The 14,425-nt window shown below is 46.1% G+C and overlaps 1 protein-coding gene across 1 annotated transcript; it reads left to right on the top strand.

The window, feature by feature from the left end:
* Positions 1-609: 609 nt before the first annotated feature.
* Positions 610-14,050, top strand: mmut (methylmalonyl CoA mutase). Its single transcript, XM_086167412.1, has 13 exons — positions 610-727; positions 1,515-1,950; positions 2,719-3,086; positions 3,175-3,332; positions 6,315-6,486; positions 6,675-6,923; positions 7,130-7,241; positions 10,722-10,837; positions 10,966-11,081; positions 11,673-11,804; positions 11,876-12,023; positions 12,105-12,272; positions 13,563-14,050. Exons 2-13 carry the CDS (start codon positions 1,554-1,556, stop codon positions 13,689-13,691), a joined length of 2,265 nt encoding a protein of 754 aa, XP_086023538.1. The 5' UTR covers positions 610-727; positions 1,515-1,553; the 3' UTR covers positions 13,692-14,050.
* The last annotated feature ends 375 nt before the right edge of the window (positions 14,051-14,425 follow it).

Below are 14,425 nucleotides of genomic sequence, written 5' to 3'. Positions count from 1 at the left end.
TGCGTGGAGTCTCAATGTCTAACCTGCGTGGGTTTCCTGCTCTTTCTCCGGTTTCCTCCCACAGCCCAAGAATATGCAGTAGGTTTGTTGGAGGCCCTTAGTTGCCAAGATGTGAGAATGGGAGACCGAATGGTTGTATGTCTCCATATGTGGCCCTGTGATCGACTGGCGACCGATTCAGGGTAAACCCTGCCAGGTGATTGCTGCCATAAGTGCCGCACCCCCTCCTCCCCCACAAGACCCTTACTGCAGGGCAAGCGGTACAGATAAGGCAAGAACAAATAAACAGTTATTTATTGCCACGTTCACATTTAAATGTGCAACCAAACTGAAGTTAGCCTGCGTGACTGTCACAGCAATAAAGTGGAATGCAGCTTATACAGCAACAACGCCTCCCAATGGACACTATCTGTACTTCACAGTTTTGATATAAAAGGCTAAATTCGAATTATCCAGGGTAAATTTAATCAAATAAATCTTGGTAGATAAATCAACCACGAGGAAATACACAAAACTTGTAGATAAATCAACCGTTATATTACAAAAAAAAAAGCCACGGAACTGTTTTTACTACAAATCCCATAAGGCATCACTTCGGTAGTCACTTCCGGTTTCCGGGAGTTTCCGGGACTAGCCAATAAGTGGCCGACGGTTTATGTTATGAAATGCTATTGGATAAAGTAACACACGCCCGCCGCGGAGCCAGAGGACCGTAACAGCGCACAAGGTCAGAAAAGTACCCCAAAAAAGTTATGTAATTGTTTATAAGTTTGTAGACGTTCAAGCAGCGGTGAAAGTCACAATTGACATCTGTCTTCCCTCTCGAACGTAACCAACCGCTTTGTTTGCTAACTGCTAGCTAACCAGTGCTAAACAGTGAGGTGACGTCTGTCCTTTTTAGCTTTATTTTTGCAGAGGCGTGTACTTTTTTTTGTCTTTTTTTGTCTTTCTCTGATATCCCTCATCATATTGGATAGGGGATTTATACGAATAAGCGCTCTATGAAACCTTTAAAACGATGCTCTCTCTGCTAGCTAGCACCCACCTTGGTTGTCAAGGTGTTTGGCAAGAGGGAGCAAAATAAAGTCACAAGTCACATCGCCGATGAGAAGACTTAAAGAGCTTCTCCTTTGTTTACACTCTCCACATCGCTCTAACTCTTTATTTTGACAGCTGCAACTGTAACCACTTGTATTCAAATTAACCAACCAGGTGTAATTTTATTTATTTACTGTTTTCACTCAAGTCTGTGCCAAACAATGATGTTGTAGCATCTTAATGCTCCAAACGGTTATGACTCATTTTACATGTCAAGATAATGTTTGTTCACCACGGCATGTCAAAATGCAATAATCAATATAACACAATCCCCCCTCCCAAATATTTGATTTACAGCATTAATATCTCAACAATGGCCCCTCTCATTAAAGTGGTCCTCATGTCTGCAACCACACAAACACACCGGTAAAGTGTGGCTTCACTACCACTTGACTGCCTCTCTTGGTGTCTTTCAGGTGATCCATGTGTGTGTGTGAGCGGAGACTTGAGACACGATGCTGACTGCACAGAGGACGTGCGCATCGGCGGCCGCCCGGAGCCTGGTCAGAGCCTCGGCCTCCTCCACCCACACACGCCGCTCCCAGATCCACACCGCCACACCATGCCACGACCGAGTGGAGCTGCACCCGCAGTGGGCCGCACACGCTAAAAAACAGCTGAAGGGGAAAAACCCTGAAGATTTGACATGGCGGACGCCGGAGGGACTCAACATCAAGCCGGTGTACACGAAAGCAGACACAGCTGGCAGAGAGGAGGAACTGCCGGGAATGTTTCCCTACACTAGAGGGCCCTATCCCACCATGTACACCAACAGACCCTGGACCATAAGACAGTATGCCGGCTTCAGCACGGTGGAGGAAAGCAACAAGTTCTACAAGGATAACATAAAAGGTAGTTTACATCTTGGTTGGGACGAATGATTTCAATTTTAACCGAAACACGATGAAGCCGAGCATTAGAGAAAGTCCACAGCGACTTAAAAATGCCTCAAGCGCTCGCGTGTCCCAAAACACCTAAAATAAAATAATTTGTTTCAAAGAAAACAAATGAATTTGTAGATTTGAAAAATCATAGACAAGTTGGGTGAGGAGATATATATATATATATATATATATATATATATATATATATATATATATATATATATATATATATATATATATATATATATTGTATTTATACATCTCAAGACACATTTGCACTTATAACATAATTGTTTGCCACGAGGTTGTATTGAGGATAGTTTTTCATGCATTTTAATATTTTGTCATGCATTGGGAATACATTCTTGCTTTGTGGATTAGGAATATTCCAACTAAAATGTCAATGACATCCTTCCTTTTGATGAGATGAGATGAGAACAACTTTATTTATCCCGAAGGAAATTGTTGTGCCAGAGTTTCAAGCAAAAACATAACAGTAATAGATAATAGTAGGAAGGAGGGAGAATAAGAAATACAATGAAATATAAATTGTCAATGTTAAGGCTATCAAGTGTTTTAAGGTCAAAAGTACAAAGATTTGAAGATGATTCCTGAAAGTCTCCCGTCAGAATAACTCCCGTCCCGTCCATCATGCACGAGTCTTTGACAATTAGTTCACAGAAGCGCGTGGATGGTCATCTTTAATCCACAATATTAATTCATCTCTCTGTCTCAGCTGGACAGCAGGGTCTCTCCGTGGCCTTTGACCTCCCCACGCATCGTGGCTATGACTCGGACAACCCCAGAGTCCACGGAGACGTTGGCATGGCCGGAGTCGCCATAGACACCGTCGAGGACATGAAGATGCTTTTTGACGAGATCCCTCTGGAGAAAATGTCCGTCTCAATGACAATGAACGGCGCGGTGATCCCCGTGCTCGCCATGTTCATCGTAACCGGCGAGGAGCAGGGCGTCTCCAAATCCAAACTGACCGGCACCATTCAGAACGATATTCTGAAGGAGTTCATGGTGCGGAATACCTATATTTTCCCTCCGGAGCCTTCCATGCACGCCATCGCTGACATCTTCGCATACACCTCCCAGGTATTTGCAGGTGCCCTCTGTGCTTTATATCCAAACGGCCGATGAACGCGCTCTTGAATTTATCCGGTATCCGCGACCGCGTTCACAGAACATGCCCAAGTTCAACTCCATCTCCATCAGCGGCTACCATCTTCAGGAGGCGGGAGCCGATGCCATCCTGGAAGTGGCTTATACCATAGCCAACGGCCTGGAGTACTGCCGCACCGGCCTGAAAGCAGGCCTGACCATCGACGAGTTTGCACCGAGGTACGAAACTTTCATAGTCATTCATTTAGATTGCGACTTGATTGGAATTCGAATATGTGTTGCTCACAGCAGACGCAGTTATGAGGTGAAATGTTGTTGCCGGTATGCATGAAGATGGCTATGTTTATTGTATGGTATTAATCATGTATAAAAAAGAAGTCATATCATTCTACTGCTAACTGGCCTCTGGAAGTAGCATTTAGCTTTCCCAACCTTCAGAGCAATTATCTGATCTTTGACCGATAATCTCACTGTTTCGCATCCTGAGATAACAATTTAAGAGATAAATCATTTTTAGAATTAGTTTTTAGAAAAGAACAGAACGAATCAACCAACACATTACACACCCAACTAGCACATACATCATTAACAAAATGCTAAATTAGTGAATGTAGAGAGAAGGACATTTTTCTAACTTCCATTTTTCATTTTTTTTTTGCAGAATATTGACATTTTTTTTATAGTTCTAGTAGTTTTTATGTGCTTTTATCAAAACAAAGAAGTTTGAAATTAGCAATCGTTAAAAAAAAAAATCAAAACATTACGACGCCGTCATCCACGATTTATATTATTTCTCTGCCGTTGTAGAAAGTCCCTGGATGAAGCCTTTCGTTTCCACAACATTACGACGGATATAGCATGAATCTATTTATTTATCTTTTATCTCGCATAAAATGCTGACCTAATTTGATTTCCACGGCTGTGGGGAGGAGATAAAATCTATAAAAATAATCCTATTACAGTGGCTGCTTTACATCATTTGACGCTTGTGCGAGAAGCGGTGGAGCAACGGCATCGGCGCTACTTTTCCCGAACGTCTGGTGTTGTCCCGGGGAAAACAAACAAACACATGACAAACGCTCTCCTACCAAGTTGTGATTGGTTGATCTCGACTGTGCTGACCTTGCATGACCGGCGTCAGTCAAGAGTTCCCGTGATAAACGGGATTGTTTGCGACCTGCCGGTTGCAGAGAAGTGAAGTCAATCATTTATAACCCACATCGCTCAAGTTGTGTCCCGCCGTTTCAGTGAATAAGCGAAGCGATTCGCCGAAGGCTTATTTTCCAGTGAGCGACGGCGCTCCCGAGAACACGCCGGCGGCCGCGCCAACACACACACACGCTGTCAGGAGTCACGAGGGTTCCTTTCCCTCTACATTCGAAAATGCAGATTTAATCAGCGCGGAGCTGCCGGTAAGACAATTTAGAGGTGTAGGGGGAAAATCCAGCGCAAGTTCCAGATGCCATGCACTTCCTGAAGCCCCTCGAATCCTTTGCCATTAATCATCCCGGGAGAAGCCTGACGATGGTGCTCGGCTATTAATATTCCACTCGCAAGTCCGCGTTTGAGTAATGTACAATTACTGCGACGGTCACATTTACCTGGCACCAAAAAAAGTATTCCGGTGTGTTTGTCGGAACGAGATGTTCGCCCCGCGGTTTCCCAGCCGACCGACGGGCAATCAGAGCCAGACGGAAAAGGCTGCTTTGTGTTATTAATTGTACAAACATCATATTTTTGCCATATGGACCCGGGCAACACACCAGTACTCATCAAACAGCTCCTAACTGTGGTCTTAGTGGGTGTTTTTTTTTTTTTTTTTTTTTTGTTATTGTAAGAGAAAAATGGGATGCTAAATATAACGTCCCGAGCCATGAGTCACGGCCGAGTGAAAACCCTGGTCAGTTTTTGACAGGTCTTTTCTAATTTGGTGAACTGCGAGCTTATTTCCTCAGCAAATTGCCCCCGCTTGTTTCCAAATTGACCGGAAAATACTATGAGAATGGCAATTCTTTGTGTTAGACAGGATCTATATATATATATATATGTATATGACCATTCCACAGATTTGTCTACATTGGAAAAAGTTTTTTTTTTTTTGGTTTAAATTGCACGAAGGCCAAAATTTCTTTTGGTTTTATTCCCGCACGATTTCTTGCCCTTCTTGATCCTCCTGTCACCTCCCCGCTTTCCCCGCACTTGGAGCCAAAAGCTTGTCTATTACGACCCCTCCGACCCTTGCAGTCGTTAATAAAATAACCATGCCCTCCGTCCAGTTTTCCGTCGCGTGCATTTGACCTCCATTATCATCCTTCCCTTGCGCTCGCAGGCCCTTTTCCTCCGCTGCCTTTCAATTACGCACTAATAGCAGAATGACAAGAGCGCGCGTCCTAGGAAACATCTTCCCGATGCAACCCAAGCGAACCATCCTCATAATAATGGCAGGCATTGACCGGACCCCCCTCTCTCTTTACATCTTTCCCTCTTTCACTGGTATACAATATGCTCGTAGATAAAAGGTTTTCCACATATGCTCCTAACTCGATCTGCCGGTACTTCAGGTACTTCCTTGATCCTGTGCTTTTGTTTGCTTGTGAACTGTTGTTTGAATCAGACATGATGTGAGAGCGTCGTGCCTGGAAAAAGACGGTTTTCTGCTCTCCAGCGAATTGTTTCGACAAACCGCTCGCGTCGAATTTGTTCCCCTTAATGAACTGGACAAGTAAGATAAACCAAACAACCTTCAGACATCCTGAGGTGCAGGTTTTGTAGACCAAACACCAGAAAAGTAGCTACAAGCAGTCCCAGCAGACGTGTCTTCACCAACTTAGCATAACCACGAGTGAGAGATCAAAAACAAGATTTGCTTTATCGTGGCGGTGACCTGAAAATTAGCTTTCATGCTTTTCTCCACCCTCTTCGTTCCCCGTTTAATCTCCAAGTCAAGCCCCGATTCGCTCAATCTGTCTTTCCTATCCAGCAAAATGTGTCGTCGTTCACCCGAAGCTAAAGCTAACAATGACGACAACAAGAACGATTAAGATGGGAATAAAAGTAGCCTAGCGGGTGTGTTCTAATGTACTGTGAGGACAAATGTGGGGAATGCATAGCGTACAGAGGAGGCTAATGTCCGTTTGAATTCGGTTGACATTTCATGCAACGACACAAGCACTGATCCGCTCTCGCCCTTCGTGCTTTCAGGCTGTCGTTCTTCTGGGGCATCGGGATGAACTTCTACATGGAAATCGCCAAGCTGCGGGCGGCCAGGAGGCTATGGGCCACACTCATTAAGGACAACTTCCAGCCCAAGAACTCCAAGTCCCTCCTCCTCCGCACACACTGCCAGACATCAGGCTGGTCCCTCACTGAACAAGTAAGTGCCGGATAATTCACGCCAGAATGCTGACCCTTGCTGGGGTCGCCGCTTAATTAGCCCCTTCTCGACAATCGGGTTCGATCATTTCAGTCCGCACGTTTCCGCGTGGACATCGTCTCCAGAAACTAAAAAAACGGCCAGAGGAATGACTTTTTCCAATAACGCCATTCGACCCCTCTTGTCAGGATCCATACAACAATGTGGTCCGGACGGTGATCGAGGCCATGGCGGCGGTGTTCGGGGGCACGCAGTCCCTCCACACCAACTCCTTCGACGAGGCGCTGGGTTTGCCCACGGTGAAGAGCGCTCGCATCGCCAGGAACACCCAGATCATCATTCAGGAAGAGTCGGGCATCCCGAAGGTGGCCGATCCCTGGGGGGGCTCGCACATGATGGAGTCCCTCACCGACGACATCTACGACACGGCCTTAAAGGTTCGTCACAGCCGCCGAGCACTTTCTTACCCGGGGCCGTGTTTTTTATTGCTTCCAAATCCCTCTCGTACGGGTTCATGATCATCTTTAAGTCCACTTAATTCTTGCAACTGGATCAAATATCGGAATTTCTCAGCATGCATTGGTTTCCTTTTCCATCTGTGTTGCTGTGTTGCCTCCGGAGCTACGTGTGTTTTCCGTCGCAGTTCATCCAAGAGATCGAAGAGATGGGTGGAATGGCCAGGGCCGTGGCAGAGGGCATCCCTAAGCTGCGCATTGAAGAATGCGCAGCACGTCGGCAGGCCCGCATCGACTCGGGTAAGCGTCGGTCTAGCAACAGTTTGGAGTCTCTTTGCAGATCCTCATTGTTTCTCTAGTATCGGAAAATGCCAAACATTATTTTTCTGTTTACATCTCGATTTATTTATTTACTCCAATAGGCACGCACTTATCATGAGTAAATGAGTACTACAGATGCAATATTAGACTTGAGAATGCTGACAGAGAAGTACGGAGAAGGCCAGAGGAAGCTGCATGGTGTTTTTGTAGACCTAGAAAAAGCGTATGACAGGGTGCCAAGAGAGGAACTTTTGTATTGTATGAGGAAATCCAGAGTAGCGGAGAAGTACGTCAGACTGGTGCAGGACATGTATGCTTGCTGTGAGACAGTCGTGAGGTGTGCTGTAGGTATAACAGAGAAGTTCAAGGTGGAGGTGGGACTCCATCAGGGATCAGCTTTCGCCCCTTCTGGTTTGCAGTGGTGATGGACAGGCTGACAGATGAGCTTAGACAGGAATTTCCCTGGACCATGATGCTTGCTGATGACATTGTGATCTGTAGTGAGAGCAGGGAACAGGTTGAGGAAAATCTAGAGGTGGAGGTATGCTCTGGAAAGGAGAGGAATGAAAGTTAGTCGCAGCAAGACACAAGTCCAGAACAGCAGAGTGTAGAAAAGAGGTGAAGGGACGGGTTCAAGCAGGGTTGGAATGGGTGGAGAAAAGTGTCAGGGGTACTATGTGATAGAAGCCTATCAGCCAGAATGAAAGGAAAGGTAAGCAAGACAGAGGTGAGACCAGCCATGCTGTATGGACTAGAAACAGTAACAATAACAACAAGACATGAGTCAGAATTGAAAGTTGCAGAGATGAAGATTTTGTGGTTCTCTTGAAGATGTTGAGTGACCAGGATGGAGAGGATCAGGAAGGAGTCTATCAGAGGAACAGCACATGTTAAATGTTTTGGAGAGAAGGTCAGAGAAGCCAAACTGACTGTATCGGTAGATGGATGCTGGAATTGGAGGTCTAGAGGAAGACCAAAGAGAAGATTTATGGACGTAGTGAGAGATGATATGAAGGTAGTTGGTGTGAGAGAGGAGGATCCAGAGAATAGGGTTAGATGGAGAAGGTGGATTCGCTGTGGCCATTTTTGTATGTACAGTTTATTTTATACGGCCTTTCCTTTTTCTATCCAACATTGTATGTATAGCTTAATCAATAATTTTCTTTTATGTATTTGTTTTGAGATTAACAGTGTTCCATTAAGTCACTCATCTTTCTGTTTTAATGTCTATAATACATGCCTTGTCCACTGCTGCTACACTACATCTGTCCGTCAATAAGTAGAGAAAACACAGCTATTACCCAGAAATAATTATATGAACACCCAATAATCAACGTACATTTATGTGCAATTCAACGAGAGACCTCCTAAAAGTGATCAATGAATCGCCTCATAATCCACAAGATCCTCCCTAAAAATAAAGTGGGGAAAAAAAACTGAAAAAAGCAATGCATTGGTAACCATTGCAAGAGAAAGTCAAAGCTGTCAGAAAATCTGGACACAAAATGCTTTGAAAATTAAAAATTATTTTGATATATATGTTTTCTCTTTTTATGTGTGTGTATATATATATATATATATATGTATATATATGTATAGGACTCACAGAAAATTAAGATATTGTGATTAAGTTCTTTATCGTCTGTAATGCAATTACAAAAACAAAAATGTCATACATTCTGGATTCATTACGAACACACTGAAATATTGCAAGCCTTTTATTATTTTAATATTGCTGATTATGGCTTATATCTTAAGAAAACTCAAAAATCCTACCTCAAAATATTAGAATATCATGAAAAAGTCATTTTTGTTTTTTTTAATTGCATTACAGAAGATAAAGAACTTTATCACAATACTCTAATTTTCTGAGACAGTCCTGTATATCCATATATTTATTTTTATTCCCACCCAAACCCAGTCAGCCAGCTGTACTGCACAGGAATATTTATTTGTATATTCAAATGTCAGCAGGTGAACTTTGTTCCTCGCGCTTTCCCTTCCGCCGCCGCTCCGCATGGCCATCCTGTCACTCCCGCGCGCTGACAAGTGATTTCGGCAGCTTTCGGCGCTAACGAGCTCATCAGTAGCGTTCGTCGAGCAATTAGCATTTACCGGCTCTCCTAACCAGACGACACCTTGCGGAGCAACGACTCTGACGATCCTGTTTTTTTTCTACTTTCATTTATCGTCCTCGACAGTTTGACAGCCCGCGATGAGGTTCTTGATGCTTTTACGCGACCGTATTCCCGACGCTTAAGTGGTGCCGCTGCCCCGGGTCCGTGTCAAAAACAGACGCTTTCATCACGGCATTCGGTCCCTTTTCGCCATGAAAGATTCAAAGGAAGGTTCTTTGGAAGAAGAAGACGATGAAACGCCCACGGATGACACCGCAGCTCACACTCGATATTAAAATATTAATTTTAGTCATTAGTCAACTGGTCCGCGTTCATAAATACTGCACATGATGCCCTAAATCATGTAAATATAGCGTCATGTACGTTGGATGCAATTGAATATTTAACTGTTCACGTCCATCAAGTGGCAGAATTCGAGTTGTTTACATAGAAAACTCTATAAATAAGCGGTCTTGCCAGGAAAGTGACAGAATACGTGCACGCCCACGTTGGGAGGAAGTCAGGGTGGTAAGTTGTTTTTCCTTCAAGAAATAAATTATATACTTTCACGAGAATCAGAGCGTTTCACAAGCAGGGATCGACTTATCGGCTAATTGGCTTCATCGCAGAACGAGAGTATCTGGTCTGACACTAAACGAACCTGTTTTGCATCGTTTCCATTTTTTAGTCCTTCGATAAAGAATTGATAAATTGCAAGGAATGAGCTTCCCGTGCTGATTTCTGTTCATTTGTGTTTATTGTCACCGCGACACCTCGCTGAATCCGCCATGCTGGCGTGTGTTTCCGCATCGGAACACCTTTTGAATTCCAATGAACTCCCACGTTGCGAACGCAGTTGAACCTTCTGCCATGGAATAGATTTAATTATATTCAATAGTATATCATCAGGCATTTTTGTGATATTTCGCTTTGCACAGTTTGATAGAAATGATTTTTCTGATCATCTTTCGGCTGAATAAAATCAGGAAACCTTGTCGCTTTCATTCGGGTTTCAGTTGTGAAGGGCTGAGCTTTTCACGGTCATTTTAAGTTGATTGAAGAAAAGTAACTTGTTTTTTAAATGAATGAATTCTTCAAACCGAACGTGTTTTACCCAAATATTCCATTCACTAACGCTTGAACATTGGAATGCTAATTCAAACCGTGATGTCAGCCTAGTTGCTACCTGCTCTGTTTCAGCACAGGTTGGAGTCTAGATGACATCATGTCAGTCTCAAACGTAATAATCGGGGCGATGGTTTTGAAGAGTCGTACCTTCTCAAAAGTGCATCTCCAAGTGAATGTCTTCATGCAGCTGATGCTTTGCTCCCTTCCTCCTCAGGGTCAGAGGTCATCGTGGGAGTGAACAAGTACCGTCTGGAGAAGGAGGAGACGGTGGAGGTGCTGGCCATCGACAACACCGTCGTGCGTCAAAAACAAATTGAAAAGCTGAAGAAGGTGAACTTTTGAGCTCCAGATAAATCACCTTTTTTGAGGCTGTTTTTTTTTTTAAGCTTTAGCGCCTTCACACTGGCGCTCAGCCGTTCCTGACGTGGCCCATTGTTGACCTGTTTGGCGTGCCGCAGGTGAGGGAGGATCGCGACCCGGCCGCAGCGAAGGCCTGCCTGGATGCCATCGAGGAATGTGCCCGAACCAAGGAGGGGAACCTTCTGGACTTGGCTGTGAAAGCTGCTCGAGCCAGGTCGCGCCTTGATTGACTTTTCCACTGAGTGTAGACGCTCTTACTGTACAAATAATCCCAGTGCCGCGGTGGTCGGTTAAGTTGGTTCAGCTGTTATTCCAGCCTTTAGCCTCTGCTGGCAGACACCGCACGCCCAAAAGTACTGACTCACTTGCATTGACTCCCTTATGATCTTACGTGACATCGCATTCCCAAACCAAAGGGTTCAGTGTGACGTTGGTCCACCCTTTGCTGCTAGAACAGCTTCAGCGCCTCTGGGGAGGATGTCCACAAGCTTCAGGAGTGTGTAGGTGGGAAGTTTCAAGCATCCTTCCAGAAGCGCATGAGTGATTTCACAGAGCTCCTGAGAGCCAACCATTCTTTCACATATAAAAAACAGTCTGCGTGCCGAGGTGCTTGATTTTTATACACCTGTGGCCATGGAAGTGATGGGAGCATCTGGTTCCCATCATTTGGACGAGCACTGTTGGCCATATAGTGTACATACGTGCTGTGTGTTCTAAAACCTCAGCTGCCCTCGTAGCACCGCCTAAAACACACCGGGTGTTTTGATGGAGGAAGATGTGATCGTGATCTCCGCCCCCTCCGTAGATGTTCCGTCGGAGAAATAACCGACGCGATGAAGGCCGTGTTCGGCGAGCACAGGGCGAGCACCAGGATGGTGAGCGGCGCTTACCGCAGCGAGTTCGGCGAGCACGAAGAGATCTCCGCGGCGCACAGCAGGTCTGGAGATACGAGGTCACCCGACTCGGCTGTAGATGGTCCGCCGACCGTTTTTGTTCTCTAAACCCCAGGGTTTCAGACTTCAAGAACCTGGAGGGCAGGAACCCTCGTCTGCTCGTGGCCAAGATGGGCCAGGACGGTCATGACCGAGGAGCGAAGGTCATCGCCACCGGGTTCGCGGACCTGGGCTTCGACGTAGACATCGGACCGCTGTTCCAGGTCTCTGCTTCGTCCGGCCCGCGCCGTGTCGCGCCAAACCCCTTTGTCACGCTCGCCGTTCCTTCTTCTGTTGTTGTGAAGACGCCCCGCGAGGTGGCCCAGCAGGCGGTCGACGCGGACGTCCACTGCGTCGGGGTCAGCACGCTCGCCGCCGGACACAAGACCCTGGTACCGGAGCTCATCAAGGAGCTGCGGAAGCTCAACAGGCCAGACATCCTGGTCATCTGCGGAGGCGTCATCCCGCCGCAGGTACGCGGAGCCGGGAGTTCATGGTTTCCTCTTCTGTTTTTCTTTTTTGTTAATTTTCACTCGGGCTGGAGCTACGGCTGCAAATATAAAACCAGACTTTTCCGTTCTTTTATTTTATTTAATATTTCGTGTTGGTTTATTCTTTATTTCACGTCTATGTGTTGCCCCCCCCCGAGGGTTCTGCATGCCACAAAATGTGTTTTAAAAAAAAAAGGGAAGTCCATGTTCTGCCCCCGTGGCGTGGAAACATCACAACGCCGCTTTACGCTCAGCGAAGACGTCTCATTGGGTTTGAATCCTCAAGATGGGATTATTTTGTTATTGTCCTGGTTTCCGAGCCGGCTCCGCTGCATCAGTCCTGTGACTGTGAGGCCGCCGCGCTAATTATTTTTGCTTTTCTTTATTCAATCTCTCCCGTGTTTTTCTGTCTGTGTTTTCCCGCTGGCTTTTCTCCCCGAGAAGATTCCTCAGTAAAAATTGAGAAATAGGAAAATGTTGATAGATCGTGTGATCAGACAGAGGCAGCAAGTTGCGACAGATATTGAAATCAATGAGGGACGTCTCCGTTTATCAATAATCAATGAACTTCTTGGTTTCCATCCCTAGAGTCGCGCGTCTCGAGGTCTCAATGGAAACCAAGAGTCCTCTGAGATGAGATTATCACGTCTTACAAATCATCTACGTCCGATAAACTGATCTCAGCAGAAGTCTCGCATTAAAATTACCGCCGCCAGGACGCGTCCTACCTTCCGTCTCCGAACTTCACGTGCGCTGGCGTGAACGACCCTCGCTGACATCTTATCTCCTCCGGCAGAAGCGGCGGCCCGCCGGGATCAGAAGCAGAACCCCGAGCGTTTTTCAAAGTGGATAAAAGCGACACGCGAGGCAGAACGGCCTCATCTCGGGATCGGGGCCTCAAAGTCTGACTCAAAAAGTGTCTTCAATCCAAATTGGTATCGCTGGACGGACATGCGGATGAGGCTCCTGATGGTTTGCCAGCAGAGGCGGCAGCCTCACTTCTTACCGGTCCACGGAGACGGATCCTCGTCCCTGCAGCTTCCACACACCGGCCCGGCTTTTGCGTGTCTGCGGCACGATAAGACATTAAACACACACGCATAGTCATTCGTCACGCCGACTGAATCGGTCCTACTGACGGCAGGGAGTGTCATGAGGTGTCCCTTCCGTTCACGAGGGGACGGAACGGCGGCTTTGGTTATGTATAATTGAGACGGCATAATTGAGACGGAAGAAGCGTTGAATCGTGTGTTTCGCCTCCCTTGTGTGCAGGACTACGAGTTCCTGTACGACCAAGGCGTGTCGGCCATCTTCGGCCCCGGAACCAGGATCCCGCAAGCGGCGGTGGAGGTCATAGACAACATCGAGAAGAGCCTGGAGAGCATCCGGCAGGCAATGTGAGCCGTCGGGACCGTTTTCCTCCCTCCCTCGTCTGTTGAGATGCTCGCAACCATCATGGATAGAAAAAAACAAAACAAAACATAATTTGCGTGTTTAAGAAAACAAACGTTTTGCTGTCATTTACTCTGACGCACCATGATGACGTTCAAGGCGAGACGTACCGTGGATTCGCGGTATCGAGTCGTGTAGCTCACGACGAGGAGTGGTTTCCCTGTAACGCCGTCACTTCTGATCACTCCCAAGTGTTCTCTGAATTTGCCTTCGTCTTTGCGTCATTTTAACTTCTTTGGTGAAGGCCGTTACGAACGGCAACTGTATGATTTAGCATTTTGTGGTCCTGATTAAAGGAGGTGAATCTGGGACAGCGTGACTCATCCGATGATTGCGTGACCGACGCATCCATTCAACTCTGAAAGGCGGTGACGCACCTCCTTTTAGATTTGGTGAAAGGAGCCGGGTTCGTGCGTTCCGACAACGGCCGAGCCGCCCGATTAGCGCCCGATTAGCACCTCCGACCCCGTCGGTGTCTGAATGTGTGCGTCGATGGGTAAAAGCTATCTGGTGTAAAGCGCTTTTAAATCCGCGGAGGCGTGAAAGCGCTCTATCAGTGGAAAACGCTCACGATCGCCCTTTCATAAGTATTTCTTCGTACACTTATTCATGTTTTTAATAACCCTGTATTCCGAAATCAAGTCAAGCAGTACAACTTGCGTCTCAAATTCTAATGGACCTGT

The sequence above is a fragment of the Fistularia commersonii genome, chromosome 20 (genome assembly GCF_037954325.1).
Source record: "Fistularia commersonii isolate RoL2024-O1a breed Wild chromosome 20, RoL_Fcom_v1.0, whole genome shotgun sequence".
NCBI classification, from domain to species: Eukaryota; Metazoa; Chordata; class Actinopteri; order Syngnathiformes; family Fistulariidae; genus Fistularia; species Fistularia commersonii.
The sequence above is the reverse complement of the archived record's forward strand: the minus strand, read 5'-3'. Positions and strand labels throughout refer to the sequence as shown.

Bases quoted from the DNA above. Each gene is read 5' to 3' on its own strand.
- mmut (XM_086167412.1), top strand. From the start codon at position 1,554: ATGCTGACTGCACAGAGGACGTGCGCATCGGCGGCCGCCCGGAGCCTG. The intron at 3,333-6,314 runs GTACGAAACTTT...TCGTGCTTTCAG, and splicing joins ATCGACGAGTTTGCACCGAG to GCTGTCGTTCTTCTGGGGCA. The intron at 7,242-10,721 runs GTAAGCGTCGGT...CTTCCTCCTCAG, and splicing joins GCAGGCCCGCATCGACTCGG to GGTCAGAGGTCATCGTGGGA.